General features: G+C 47.3%; 1 protein-coding gene across 1 annotated transcript; it reads right to left on the bottom strand.

Moving 5' to 3' along the window:
* Positions 1-577: 577 nt before the first annotated feature.
* Positions 578-9,833, bottom strand: LOC120692907 (lysine-specific demethylase SE14-like). Its single transcript, XM_039976295.1, has 7 exons — positions 8,757-9,833; positions 8,592-8,670; positions 8,425-8,492; positions 7,557-7,707; positions 5,366-5,988; positions 4,183-4,623; positions 578-3,148 (listed from the first exon to the last, which is right to left on the bottom strand). The coding sequence occupies exons 1-7, from the start codon at positions 9,688-9,690 to the stop codon at positions 927-929; spliced, it is 4,518 nt and encodes a 1,505-aa protein (XP_039832229.1). The 5' UTR covers positions 9,691-9,833; the 3' UTR covers positions 578-926.
* Positions 9,834-15,908: the final 6,075 nt, after the last annotated feature.

Consider the following 15,908-nt stretch of genomic DNA (forward strand, 5'->3'; position numbering starts at 1 on the left):
CATGTTCGGCATACATGTTCGACAGGGGCGGAGACAGGAATTTATTTTTTTATTATTAAGAGGGGCCAACCATATTAATTTATATAAAAATTTAATCAAATTTCAAATTTATAATGCAAAATTGGGAACCATAGGGGGCCCAGTCACCTGCCCCCCCCCACTAGCTATGCCTCTGATGTTCGACGTACTGATTTGGTATGAGAAAAAAATATCATTGGCTGGCCAGCCAGCTCTTCGATTCCATGTGGACGCTCACGACAAGATTTCATAACATTGCATCTATGATTCACGACGGCTTTATCACAAAACCTTAACTGCCTTACAGGGTTCATCTGCCGCAGAACGCACCCATGTTGATTGAGATCTTTCAAAATTCCAAGTTTTTCTAAGGTTCATGTAGGGATATTCCAGTGATCTGTTGTAAATGACAACTTCAGACATCGCTAGCCTGGCAGCCAATGAGGTCAAGGCAAGACAGGGGAGAGGTAGCGAGGAACATCACAGTCAGCAACGGCATTTTGTCAATCCACACAGATATCCTTGAACCCCTGACGTATGCACAGATTCAGACACGATAGATGCAACCAATCCGTGATCATTTGAAATCAATCATATGATTTCACAATGTCCATAAAGTTTATCAGGGATTAGATACATCACTTATCAGATGAACAAATAATGAATGGCCACATGTCAGTGGCTACATCAGCGTATCCAATCTACATCAACAGGTGGGGTGTCTCTTCACCCCCAGCAATTTCTAACTCCTACACTAAAATTATTAGCACATTGTTATCAACGGAACATACACTAGCCCTACCAGCTATCACGTGGTTAAATATGTGAGGTGCTACAACAAACATAGGACCAACAAAGCAGCTGAAGATTTGCCCCCAGCTACGACCAATTTACTAAAACTGAATCCGTCAATAATGATTAAACTTCTTTCTGTGGCGACTGTAATCCGAGACATATCTAAAAGTCTGCCCACAGCTAGGTGCAGAACACTTGTATGGCCGCTCTCCTGTGTGCACCCTGACATGTTCGGTCTGAGCCCACAGCCACTTGAAAGTCATTTCGCAACCATCCCAGGGGCACTTCAAAGGCCTTATCTCACTGTGGACGCACTGATGACGCTTCAAGTACTTATGGGAACTGAAACGCTTGCCACATGACTCATCAGTGCAAATATTGCGCTTGTGGGCATTAAGTTCAGCTCTAGTCTCAAATGCCATGTCACAAAGATCAATATCACACTGAAATGATCCCACTTTTGCCCTCTTGCCCTTTTTACCAGCAGAAACTTCCACAGTTTCAACTACTGCAGGTTTAGTCCTTGGCCTCAAGCTCTCACACGGGGACCGGACGAAACTCCCAAGATTTTGTGAATGTGAACTATCAGTATTTGACTGAGAATCCTTCTTTCTCTTGCGCTTGCGTCTGACATAGCGAATGATATCAGTTCTATTTGAGTTTCCGATGCTTCTAGACACCAGATCTGATAAACAAGAGTCATGCGGCCGATCAACTTGTTGGTTATCTTTTGTTGCTCCGAAAGTTGTGTCTGTTTTCACCACCTCTACAATTTTGCCTTCTGCAATTTCATCTGCGAAGTGGTCATTGCTAGCCAGTGTCATTAATGTCAATGAAGCTTTCCCAACCTCATCTTTCCCAGGAGCATCTGTTACCTTGGACTCTTCAGCCAGAGCTCCAAGTAAAATATCAAAGGAATTTGATCCAGCGTGGAGAGATTGTCCATCATGTACAGGGATCCCAGTCGTTGAAGCAGCTTGAGTGTCCTCTAAAATAAGGTTATCTATCTGCGGAGATCCATGCTTAGCAGAATTATTGCTCTCAGGCTCAATGGCCTTGACAACACAATGGTGGCTATCAACCTGCAGCTCATCACTCATCAAATCATGCAGAACCGACGGGGGCTGAGTCGAACCAGGAACATCAGCAGAGCCAACACAGCCGAAGGTTATAATACATTGAACATCAGCACTACAGGTTATCTCATTAAAGCTTGACTTTTGTTTCACTGGAACAGCACCAGCATCATGATTCTGCAATTGATTGACCGTTGCAGATTCCTTAGTTTTATCAGAACAGTTAGATGTCTTAGCATAACCCTCGTCATTTTCGAGGGCTGCTGACACAGTGCCCCCATGCTTTTCTTCTGAAATAGCCAAATCTTCCTTAAGACCTGGATCAGCTGATGTCCTATGAGGATTATTGCAAAGTCCCATCACCTCCTGATCTTGTTGAACTTGCAAACATTCATCTCTGCACTGCAAAGTAACATCCTGAGGTTCTAAGTACTCATGATTGCTTATACAGTTCATGCTTCCTTCCACAGAGGTACTTTCATCATTAAGGAACTGTTGAACATAAAAGGTTGATGAACTACTCAACTCAGTTGATTGTGTACATCCTTGAAATCTTATAACATCAACTGGTGATGTGGCAAGTGGAGATGAATCCTGGGAATCTGATGAACAAATAATGTCATTGCGTGTGCTAACACTAACTGGACCCTCACAAACTTGGTGCTTCAAAGGATATTCGGCAACAGCAATAGGGATATCAATAAGACAATGTATGTCATGGTCATTCTCCTTAGAACATGAGGGCCTATTGTCTCTATCATCAGAATCGTGCAGCCTACTTGGTTGCAAGAGGCCATTTTGTTGGAAAATATGTTGGTTATTGTCCTCCTCACAAACATTTACAGTAGTGCCTATTTCTTTATTCATTTCAGGCTTAACCTCCCCGGCAATTGTTGTGGTGCTAGAGCTGGAAATAATACCAATAACTCTGTATGGCGTCCGCGCTTTTCTGCAAAGCCACTTGAGGTTAGGGACAACCGAAACAGGCGAAGGGTTGGAAAACAGTCCCCAAACTGACAAAGGAGATTGATCCTGAATCCCTGATGTTTCTTTCCTAAGCTTGGCACAATATTTCAGGTTTAGACCCATCTGCGATGTCCAGTCTCTTCCATCCTCCTCATGCCCCTCATCATCAATTGAAATGTTGATTAGATGTAAATCAGACTTGGATGCATTTGCAAGAGGAACGTCTGTACAGTCAAACTGAAACTCAATTTCTTCAGCTATTGATATTGCAAGTGCTTTTAATTTAGTATAATCTGCAGAAGTGAAGGACAAAACACTTTTGATCAGCGAAAAACTCGATATGAAAAGCAAAGAAAGATGAGTATATTTGCTTCAAATCATGATTTAGAACACTGAGTTTAATTGCCATTTTCAGGAGTAGGCCCACCTAGGGATTATCAATGCACATCTGTAAAAGATGCATTTTGTTTGCAATATGTACAGAGCAAATGAGCACCTCATTTCAGATTGGCACCACAGGGAGAAGAGGGGGATCATCTCAAGGAAAATATGATATCTTCAAAACAACGTTCATAAAGGCACAAATTATGTTTGCATAAAAAACCGTGGCATTATATGGAATTTTCAAGTTCTCAAATATATTTCATGCCCGTTAGCTCATTTTATCTAAGCAAGTCGTCAACTGAGGTTATCTTATTGCTCTTATGCAATTTTAGAATACAAAGGTAACATAGATAATCATGTAAATTTAGTGATTATTAGCAGGTGAAATAGTTCTTTTGAGACAACGAAAGTAAGGTGGAAGATAATTATTAGATAAAATAACATAGGTAATCTGTCACTTATATATTACATGCAGAAGGATGCAATATAGTCAATAGAGTTCATCTGCTTCGCTTCAGCCACACTGAGCCAACTTAAAGAGTTCAGTAAACAGATGGTGCCTATCAATAATTCCATGCACGTTCCATCTTTCTGAATTTCCTATGTTTGAATTTTGCTGCTTTCATTCTATTATTTTTTTTAAAAAAAAAAAAGAAGTTACCAGCCACAATGCCAAAAGGCCACATTAGTTTCCACATTCCATTTTCGTGCAGAATATGCCGTATTTCATTAAAATGTAATCATGAATTATTGGTACCAAAACTAGGTTCCAATGAGGAAGTAAACATCAATTAGAATGGCTTGTATATCCAAAAGTAAAATGTTTGTAGATAAATAAAACCAACATGTTTGAGTAAGAACAAATGATCTCGCATGAAGTATGAATATCACAACAGCATCCACCAGCAGTCAAATAGAGTATGGAACCAAAAGTTATCCCTACCTGAATGGCAAATAATGAGGGCATGGACACCACCTTTACCCTCAAACAACTCTTCAATCTCAAGGGCATGCTGCAAGCAAAAGATTCTGGGCCGTGCAAAGGTAGAACTTGTATTCCAGTTAATAGTGCCATCACAACTTTCTACAGCCTGTACGTTAATGTCACATCTGCCTGTTTGTTGAAGTTTTGGGCCAAGACTGTCCATAGGTATATTATTATCAGATTTTTCCCTGTTACTGCATGAATGAAGAGTATTTTCAATTCTGCAATAATATGAACTATCACTGTGTTGTTGCACAGGTCCAGCAAGTTCATTCTCCGGTAAACAAACATCTTTATATGACTTTACATTCTGATGGGCAATCTTAGCTTGCTCCGCAGGAGTAGCCAGACATGGTTGATCCACAGAGCAGGAAGGTCTATCTGGGACAAAAGACGATCCTGACATATGCAGAAGCATTTGTCATAATTCCATAAGAATCTTCATAAACAAGGAACAATACCCATATATAAATGTAAGACAGTAGTAAACTCTAGTAACAAATTAAAAAAAATAAACTCAGCTGGACAGGATGTCATCATCAGATTCGAAAAGCTCGGATTCTTATCAACTAGCAAGGTTAAGACAGTTAATTCTTGTGTACAAAAATCAGGTTATAGTGCATATGGTAAGGCAAGAAGTGCAATTGTTAATGAGCTTCAGAAAATAAAGGATACAAATCATTACCCAAAAAACTAAATTCTTGTTCCCAAACTATGCCAGCGGATAACATCAACCTTCCTTATATGTTTATTGCAGTCCGAAACACTCTACTTAGATTGGGGTTGTTAACAAAAATAAACAGATCTCCCGACACGATTTTTCTAGCTCTTGTTACTAACCTTGGGGATTAGAGATTGATTATGTTGTCCATTAGGGACAAGACATATATAGAGTCCTCATGGGCCATATGGGCCTACAATATAGATGGGCCTTGATAGACTTAACAGCTCTAACTCTAATTTGCCATAATTAAACATAAACTCACAAGAAAAATCTATGATATATGATAAAAGAAATTACATGCATCAATGAGGTTTCCATTACAGTAGATGATTAAAAAAATCACATGCATCAAAGAGATCTCCACTTTATACCATTATATAACAAGAAAACTTACAAAAGTTTGGAAGAAAGGCATACCGAAATTGCTATCAGCAGGACAGCATGGAAGTACATTTGCAGATTTCTCTTTTTCAGAACTCAGCTTGTATCTTTCCATATGAACAGGGGAAATCCCTTCCAATGCTTCTCTGGAAGGTTGCAAAATTGCCATGAATGGATAGCCAAGAATTCCACAAGCAACACATGTTAATGAGCCAGAATCAATGCTCAAATCGAAAGGCAGGTCATCCTCGTCATCTGTGTCAGCATCGGACTTTTCCACAGAAGCAGATGCAGCATCAGATGATTTGTTACTCGCAGACATGCATTTAGTCTGTGTCCCGGTCATAAGCGCACTGCCATCAGATGAGCTATTATCTTTGTGGTTGCATTGGCTAGATTCAATTCTGCAACCATCCTCTGACTTCTTCTCAGGAGCTTTTGAGCCAAAAGAGCAGGAATTTAGAATAGTAGAAGATGGTAACAAATCAGGCTCCCAGAGCACAACATTATCAATTGATTTCTTTTTCAAGAAAGAACACAAAAGGTTGTTTTCATTAACCATGTCCTGCAAGAATTCCTGTTTGACCAGCAGTTCTCTTTCTTCTTTTCTTCGATCTCTCAACCGAGAAGTTCGAATTCCAGACAACACGTTCGGCGTTCTGAAATTAAAATGAACCACTAGATTCAAAGTACAGAAAATCAATCAATTGGAGCCATGGTTGTAATATGGCCACCAAAAACTTAGGTAAGCATAATTAAATCCACCAAATGACTGAAAATCAAGTTGTCTAGTTAAATTTGTAGCAGACAGATAATGGGAGTTTCTTACTTTGTACTACAGATTCTGATGGAAAGTATGTTGTGAAAGCAAACATAAATGCTGGATAAAGACAACAAACACAATTGAATGACCAGGTGCGTTTGTGGTCCAACCCTATTTTCGTCTGAAATAACTACTCTGATTTAAAGAAATGATTAGAGTAATAAAACTAAACATCCAGAAACTGTGAGCTGCTTTCCAGACATTTTCCCTTGAATATATATACCGATACAAAATTATCAGGCTCTATTCTTCTGAAGAATCTTTCTTCTATTGCATCATGACTTACTTTTCTTTTCATGCTTAATCATGTCATGGCACAAGCATTCAAGCAAATGCATGGCATTTGTACATTGACGATATCACAAGGTATCATCTGTTCATATATATAAGAATTTTAAGTACAGAACTCTTCATTACATAATAGAACTGAGAGTGCAATCTTCAACCACTCTGTTTCAACTTTCACGCATAATACTATCCAAAATTCCAAACGGCACTAAGTACGTGTTATCTGATATTCGACTGTTGACAGAATCAAAACTTGAATCCAGAAATTTTTATAGGAACAACAGTCGATAACTCGAATCTAATTCTAATTTGTTTGTTTCTATGAAAACATGTAGAAGCATCACTACCAGATATCTAGGTATACTAACAATACTGAGTTACTAACTTCAGAGTGAGCTCAAATATCAGGGAAGCTAACAAGTTCAGTCGCTTAGCTGTTTCCTAATTGTCAAATTTTCTCCTGCTACATAAAATCTTCAGTAATTCCTTGTAAGACCAAAGCAGATATAATAAGTAATCTTGTTCAATACACAATTACACAGGCCATCTTAAGGCACTAAATTCCTAGTTTTTTGTTAAACTAATCAATATCTTAAATTGAATCATATAAGGGTGCGTTTGGCAGAGCCCCCAGAGCTGATTCTCTGCTGAATCCAGCAGGAGCTCTGCCAAACAGTTTTTCAGATAGAAGTGATTCTCTGCTGATTCTGTGAAATGAACTGAGTGGCTGGGAGCTGAAAAAAGTAGCTTCTCCTGATTATGTGAAGTGATTCTCCATCCTGATTTTAAGAGTTTATGCTAATGAATAAAAGAGAATCACTTTCAGCCACAGAATCACTTCTCTCAGAGAATCAGCTCCCATAGAGAATCAGCTCTTGATGCAATGAACTAGATGGCTTTTAATTGTAAGCTGCATTCAAGAACCTTGTGCCTTCGACATGCATAAAACAAAGCATATAGGCCAGACATAACAAATACATCTCCCAGATTTCCAGCAACTAGCTGCATCAGTGACCATGTCAATAAAGCTACTATTAAGTTATACTAAACTGTGGGTAGAGCTAACAAAAGCATTATTGCCAAAAAAAAAAAAGAATGAGCTCAGATGAAACTTACTTGATTATGAAAGATGCTGCTAACAAGTACAGGAGCTGTTGATGAGAGAGCATTGGGAGATAATTCATTACAGCCCTTCGAACAGCAGCCTCTTTTGCAAATTTTAACCATTGGGGAGTTGCAAAGTTGGCAGCCTCTCCACAATTAAATCCTACATTGTATGGGTCCAGATATTAACAGACTAATTCAATAAGAAAACAGAAAGGAAAGAAATTAAGGCATATCTGAACACCAGAAGATGCTGCTGCAAACATGAAGATAGTCAGTTTCTAAGAATTTCGAAGGGGTAATGAATCACCTTTCTTCCAGTAGATCAAATCACCAAAATAAATTCTCTATATAGATAGTTTAATCTTATATCTAATTGAAGCCCTAAAGTGGAAAGGATATAAATTACTAGGAGAAACCATGAATACAATATCAAGTAGTAACGATAGAGTCAGCCTTAATCATCATTGAAACATTAAAGCATCCTTACAGTCTTGAATCCTTAATTGTGAATGGGAACTATCCTGTTAACTGGGGAAACAAGCAAATAAGCATGACCTAATTTCTTTTATGAAAGACCGTTGCCTAATTTCAGTGAAGAAAAAGTCCAGTTTCACCAAATTGATATGTTTTTCTGATGTACATTATGAGGGGAGCACTGATCTGTTCTGGCAACCTTCGCGTTCGCAATGTAACTACAGCAATAGTCTACACCCATGAACAAGCATTGTGTTTTCTAAATAGTTTGTGTATGCTTCCTGTACTATGAATGTCAAATAACAGCGGAGCTCAAACAGACATAGTTAGGAAGATAACACAACGTTATTAGTTCAGTACATTGACTCCAAAAATGCATGATGAGTTCAATATCATAACTAACCATGGCTAAATCCAATGTGGTAGGCCCTGGGGAACGTCACAACAAACTCTCCAGGATACTGTACTAATCTGAAACAGTACATGTCAAGCACACAAATTCATAAGAATCTGGTGTAACATCATATACATTTGATAAAACAAAAACATTGGCCATTTCAGAGCTTGTACCTACAGCACGGCACACCACGGGCTACAAGAACATCTGGGGACATCAATGTTGTTTTCTCCCCGAGCACTGCCAGCGATGCTGCGTGGATTAACAAACAGAAATTATGGTACATGCTAGAACATAACCATAACATACAGACTACAACCATGTGAAACGACAAATACCAAGGCGGTCAGAGTTTCCTCCATATCCATGCACACGAATAACTTCCTCTAGCTCTGAGGCCCGGTCCCCAGGGACTGCATACCACGTCTTGGGTGCCCCAGTGTGGAGGAAGTTGAGACTGTGCAACTCATGATCTTCGACATGCCATGCAAACCAACTAAAAAGCATCCCAATGTACACCATTGGTGAGGTAACCCCAGGAACGTCATCCGGCATGAATCGTGTGAGTGACCCAGGAGCCCGTGCAATTGCTTGGAGGTTCCATGGGCTTCCTGACAGTCGCCACCCAGAACCTTTCTCCCCTTCTTCCACCTGATCACCCTCTCGTCTCCGCTTCTTCCGCCGCCGGGACTGCGGTGGGACAGCAAAGCCAGACCCTGGAACGTCATTGGCATACTCGATGTAGATAGGACGGTCCGCTGACGCCTTCCAAAAGAGGGATTCCACCTCTAGTGGAGTTGGCTCGCGAAGTCCGGCGAGGTGGACCTTGGAGAAGGCGCGGGACTTGGCTTCAAACTGTTCGAGCGTGTACTGCTCGCCGCTCTGCCACACCTGCTTCAGCACCTGTGGCGGCGGGCGCCCACGCCGCGGGGTGCCGAGCTCCTGGTGACGGGTAGTGAACACAGCCGCGGATTCCGGCCGCGAGGGAGCAGTGCTGGAGGAGGAGCCGGAGACGGCTGGATTGGCGGCGTCGGAGGAGGAGGTGAGGGAGCGGTTGAGGTGAGCGAAGACGAAGCGGCGGGAGGGGCGCTGGTAGGGCGGGATGACCTTGCAGATGCCGTAGGCGGCCGCCTCGCGCTCCACGCGGGAGAGGAAGCCGATGGGGTCGGCGAACTCCGACTCCGTGGGGCGGTACTCCGGGGCGCGCGGGAGGCCGCGGAGCCAAGCCGGCACCGGGGTCTCCCCGGGACCGCCCACCGCCGGCGGCGACATCGGCGCGGGCGCGGGCGGCGCTAGGGTTTTGCGGGCCGGCGACGGGGAGCGGAGGGGTGGAGCATTTGGTGTGGGGTTTGAGGCAGGAAGGGGAGGGGATTGCCTGCGGAGACGGTGGGGTGTGGGCGTGGGAATGGGAATTGGAATTGTGTGGGGGAACGAGACGATGCGGGCGGTGTGGAACTGTGGACTCGAGTTTGTGGGCGGTTACCCGGCACGGAGGCGCGGTCGTCGGCACGTGGGCGCGCGCCCCTGCGGTGAACGCGTGCTCTGTAGCCTCTGCCCGCCTGGTTGCTCGGTTTATTACTCGGTTATAGTTACGCTCGTTGCCGGGCGGCCGTTGTCTGATAAGACGACGAAAACAACCGTTTCCCTCGCGACGAAAAGGCCGCCCGGTTCGTTCCAAATTTCAGTGAACTTGCACAGCACTAGCTTCTAAAGCAAGTTGAGTAGTGTCTAGTACATTTTTTAGGTCAATCTTCATAGTAGGTTTTATGGTGATGAAATTTTTAAAACTCCATCATTATTTATCCTTGCTATGTCAAACTCTCATGAAATTTTCATTGAGACTGATCTTACATAGGTTAACATTTTTTGTCAAATTCTCTCATATCGTTCCACATATCTCTTTTTTTTTTGTGAGGTCATGTATCTCCAAATTTGATTTTGATGTAATCGACCACTCAAAACTATCACCATATTCCATTAGCAAAAAAAATCAAGAGCCAAAATCTTATCACAACTCACAACTAAGACAGCCAATCTGCTAAACTGTATAAAGAAGGCTACGCAAATGATATCAAAGACCGTCCCTTATAGCATGTGCAGGCATGGTCACTATTATATTAGTAAATGCCCTCCCCCGTCGCTTTTCCAGGCCGCCACTTTTCCAAGCCGCCTCCGATGTCCAGTGGTGGCAGCGGCCCGCGGCTGAGTCGAAATCAGTTCAGCGCCCCATCCCCTCCCCCTCCCCACGCCTTCTCCTCTGTCTACCCCCCCCCCCCCACTCATTTCAGCCTACAACCTAGTCCTTCCTCGCCACCATCGGCTGCCGGGGTCGGATCTGGATCCCCTATGGCCGGTGTCGGTACCTCTGGACTAGGGTACCCCCTCTTGCCAACGGTCCCCTGGGGTCCGACTCCATCTCACCGGACCAACGGTCTCGGACCCACATCCCGCTCGGGGTTGGGTCCGGTGTCACCACGTGTCCCGGATAAGGAAGCACTCAGGCAAAACAGCCGGGGGCCCGGACCTCCCACGGGGTCCCGGACCCCCATATACTATCCGGACCCCTCGGCAGGGAGGGAACAGACCCCGCCTGGGGGGTCCGGAGCCGCCACATGTCCGCAGACGCAGATACGCGCGCGGCTGCCAAGCTTCCTCGGGAAGACTTGGCCACCTACCGCATTCAATGCGGGAGACGTTAAGTGCGCTCTGCCACAGCAAAGCCCGAGGAGACTTTCGCCAGACTGTACTGTTGACCGCGCGTTACCAAGGTACACTGTACAGCCGCTGGCGCCACTCACGCCACGCATGTCAGTCTGCTACACCAGTTAGACACGACAACTCGGTGACGGAGTATCATAACGCCTACGCGGTAGACCTGACAGTCTACGCCGCAACCTACACTGCCTCAACGGGCGTCTCACAGATGGGACGGGAGAAGACTCCCCTCGGTCAGAGCATTTACAAGGCGATGAAGCGTATCTGGCAAGAGATGCTCCACACACTGTAGCTCCATTAGTGTCTATAGTATACATCCATGTTGGACCCACCTGTCGGGGTCCAACACCTGTGTATGCGCCCTCCTTGCTCTATAAAAGGGAGGCGCCCGTTAGAGAAAAGGTCAAGTCCAAAGAGAGACTTGGGGGTAGAGGATAGACTCATTCATTCCTAGTACAATTCACCACACAGTGGATGTAGGGTATTACGCTTCGGCGGCCCGAACCACTCTAAATCCGTGTGTTCTCGCGTTCTTGCCCCGAAGCTAGATCGGCCTAATAGCTTAGCACTTCCCCGAGTACTCCCCCTCGGGGAAAAGGCGGGTGCGTTCCGCCACCCGGCTGTGGGTACCCCCAAAAGCCCGCGACATTTGGCGCCGTCCGTGGGGAGGATGCAAGCGTTGGCTAGATCTCCAAGCTTTCGAGGCTGAGCTCATCCTCTGCGACAGCAACGAGAAGATGAAGAGAGGCATGGTGGCACCTACGCCGCATGTCACTACGCTGAGGCACCAGCGCCCTCGGTGCGGTGGTGCACGGCAGCGACGCCTGCTGTGCGTTGCCACTGTGACACCCCAGAGCCGGTGCGGCGGCGCATAGCGGAGGCACCGCTGGGCGCTGCCACCCCTCCATCGACTCAAGGCTTTCTCTCAAGCAACGGCCACGCTTCCTCTGCGGTGGCATGGCGTCGGCTCAAGGCTTTCTCTCAACATGGAGCCTGGAGCCAGCGGACATCCTGGAGGAAGTTGGCCGTGTCGTCGCGTCGTCGCCAGCACCACCCGAGGTGCTTGGTGCTGTTGCAGACAGGGCCCCGCCACCAGGCGCGGGGGCCCCTGGCGCTAGCACCAAGGACAAGCCGGCGAACGACCGCACCTCTCCGCGCTTCGTACCGGTCCTTCTGCTGCGCAAGGGCGTCGAACTGGCTTCAGCTCACTATGAGCGGCCATCAGGCCGGCTTCCGTCGGCAGCTGGCGACGGCAGGGGGCCCCACCCATTCAAAGCCAAAGAGTTTGTCTCATGCTACCTAAGCATATGACAGCTCTTAGGCAAGGAGTGGTCCCCCGAGCTCCCGAGGTGATGCTGGATGATGCTGTACAAGCACGTCCATGGTGCCATCGCCCCAACGACTCAGAAGAGCCCCCAAGATGGTAGCTCCACTACGGCCAGCAACGTGCTCGCCTTACGGGGCGACGGCTGTAGGTTATCACTAAGATAGGATTGAGTGTGTTTCTCCTTTGTAATGATTTGGTGCCTATGTGTGGTCCAGAGCGGTAAAGGTCCGCCCTTGTAAACCCGACCTCTGGCTTCATCGCACAAACAGGCAACACCAGCAAGTGGTCCAGAGCGGTAGAGGTCCGCCCTCGTAATCCCGGCCTCTGATGTACACCACGAGTCAACCAATAAAGGAGATTTGCTTCTTCAGTCCTATCTTTACTTTAAACCTAATAGCACTTGTTCGTTCAACCTGCATGATTCCTTCTCCCGCACGGAGTTTTTCTCTTTTAGCTGCTAACAATCCAAATTGAGTTGCTGGCTTGTGGTCAGGTGGGGACACCCCTTCTAGCTGGAAGGCAGTTCGGACCCCTAAGGACCTGCTTCGGAGAAGTAGTACTCGTATCCTGGGGTAGAGAAGCTCCGCGTAACTTAGCCCGGTAATGTACCCTAAGTTTACGTACTTCACTACCCTGCTACAAGTACTCTAGTATCCGAGACTGCTGTCTTTAGAGGTCCCGGGCTCTCTTCTAGTATAAGGCTTGGCTTCTCGCACCTTACTATATGGTCCGGTGACGTAATTCATGGGATCGTCAGCAACGCTCCAAGTCCACTCCGGTGGCCCGCTCCGGCGGAGACCGCTCGCCACGATCGCTCCAAGTCCACTCCGGTGGCCCGCTCCGGCGGAGACCGCTCGCCACGGTCGCTCCAAGTCCACTCCGGTGGCCCGCTCCGGCGGAGACCGCTCGCCACGGTCGCTCCAAGTCCACTCCGGTGGCCCGCTCCGGCGGAGACCGCTCGCCACGGTCGCTCCAAGTCCACTCCGGTGGCCCGCTCCGGTGGAGACCGCTCCCCACGGTCGCCTGAAGCCGGGTCCGGGGAAGTAGTGCTGGCTCCCTGGGCGGTTCAAGATCCGAGCAGCCACTTAGCTCGGTTCCGTACCCTAAGCCTACACCTTCGCCACCCTGCGGAGAGCGCTCTAGTACCTGAACCTGGTAACAAGTGCTACGGCCATGAAGGGGTCCGGAGCACTCGCTCTCAACATAAGCACGCCAAACGCAATCAGCATTGCGTCACAATAATGGCCCCACCTGCGGGTTCGTACCCGAGGTGGGCCCGGGGGCCACTGTCGGTACCTCTGGACTAGGATACCCCCTCTTGCTGTGCCAAGACTCGTAGTTATCCATAACTACGCCCAAAGGAGCTGAGCAACCAGACCCCTGGGGTCCGACTCCATCTCACCGGACCAACGGTCTCGGACCCGCATCCCGCTCGGGGTCGGGTCCGGTGTCACCACGTGTCTCGGAGAAGGAAGCACTCAGACAAAACAGCCGGGGGGCCCGGACCTCCTACGGGGTCCCGGACCCCCATATACTATCCGGACCCCTCGGCAGGGAGGGAACAGACCCAGCCTGGGGGGTCCGGAGCCGCCACATGTCCGCAGACGCAGATACGCGCGCGGCTGCCAAGCTTCCTCGGGAAGACTTGGCCACCTACCGCATTCAATGCGGGAGACGTTAAGTGCGCTCTGCCACAGCAGAGCCCGAGGAGACTTTCGTCAGGCTGTACTGTTGACCGCGCGTTACCAAGGTACACTGTACAGCCGCTGGCGCCACTCACGCCACACACGTCAGTCTGCTACACCAGTTAGACACGACAACTCGGTGACGGAGTATCATAACGCCTACGCGGTAGACCCGACAGTCTACGCCGCAACCTACACTGCCTCAACGGGCGTCTCACAGATGGGACGGGAGAAGACTCCCCTCGGTCAGAGCATCTACAAGGCGATGAAGCGTATCTGGCAAGAGATGCTCCACCACTGTAGCTCCATTAGTGTCTATAGTATACATCCATGTTGGACCCACCTGTCGGGGTCCAACACCTATGTATGCGCCCTCCTTGCTCTATAAAAGGGAGGCGCCCGTTAGAGAAAAGGTCAAGTCCAAAGAGATACTTGGGGGCAGAGGATAGACTCATTCATTCCTAGTACAATTCACCACACAGTGGATATAGGGTATTACGCTCCGGCGGCCCGAACCACTCTAAATCCGTGTGTTCTCGCGTTCTTGCCCCGAAGCTAGATCGACCTAATAGCTTAGCACTTCCCCGAGTACTCCCCCTCGGGGAAAAGGCGGGTGCGTTCCGCCACCCGGCTGTGGGTACCCCCAAAAGCCCGCGACAGCCGGGGTCGGATCTGGATCCCCTATGGCCGGGGTCGGATCTGGATCCCCTATGGCCAGATCCGCCGTCGGGTCCGATGTGGGGTGCCGGCCTCTGTCGCCCGTCCAATTGGGTGGCTTCTGCTCCATAGGGCGCCCTGGTTGCGGTGCCGGTGGCTCCCTGCGTGGCTTCATTTATTGGTCATCGGCTCTAGGATGGAATGGGTGAAGGTAAAAACTTAGATCCGCTTGCAGATCGGTGATGGCGAAATCCGTGGGTGTCGTTTATCTTGTTGAATGTTTGTAATGGTCGTGTTGTTTTTTTTTAATGAAATACATCATGAGACATGTAAAAAGACACATGCCGACAATATCGCTATCATCGCATCATAAACACATTTGCTTGTTTTGAGGAGAATGGGCTTGCAGCTTTGCTTGCTTCTTTTTTTTGAGAGGAACCGGGATTATCATTCATAATGAAACTGATAGCTTACAACCCATTGTTGGCGCTCCTTAAGTACTCATTTTATTATATAATTAGGAGTGGTTTTGGTAAGTTCTTCGGGAAGATTCATGTACTAACCCGCCACTTGGCATCCGAACTTGACCGTTTTCGATTTTGTCTTGGATTTTGGAGCATATTGCATTTTGGCAGGAAATTGGACATTTTCGGAGATGTTTTGACGCAGGGTCACAACTGGGCTAAGATGAAGAATAAGAAGAAGAGCCCGCACGCGAAAGATGGAGTCGAAAGGGGCCAGAAGGAGCCCAGGCCGGCCGGCCGGCCTGGAGCCTTTAAGCCGGCCGGCCTAGCCCATTCCAGGGCCCAATCAGCCTCAACTTTCTTCAGCGCGAAGTACTCGTCAACCCTAGCCGGTGTTTTACCAAAACCATCGACCAGAGCCGCCTATATATGCCCCGAAGCCGCCGTCAAGAAGGGGGAGAGCATCCAGAGACGATTTCCAGAGATCCATTCGAGTTAGACACAAGAGAAAGGCGACACCGGAGGCCTCATCGTCCCTCGGCGCCGCTGCAAGTTGGAGGACAGCAAGGGATCCATCCCTTGCCGGAGATTTCGTCACCATGATCGACTACGCTTCGCCTAGCTTCATGGGGTAAAGTCCTC

The sequence above is a fragment of the Panicum virgatum genome, chromosome 9N (assembly GCF_016808335.1).
Source record: "Panicum virgatum strain AP13 chromosome 9N, P.virgatum_v5, whole genome shotgun sequence".
NCBI classification, from domain to species: domain Eukaryota; kingdom Viridiplantae; phylum Streptophyta; class Magnoliopsida; order Poales; family Poaceae; genus Panicum; species Panicum virgatum.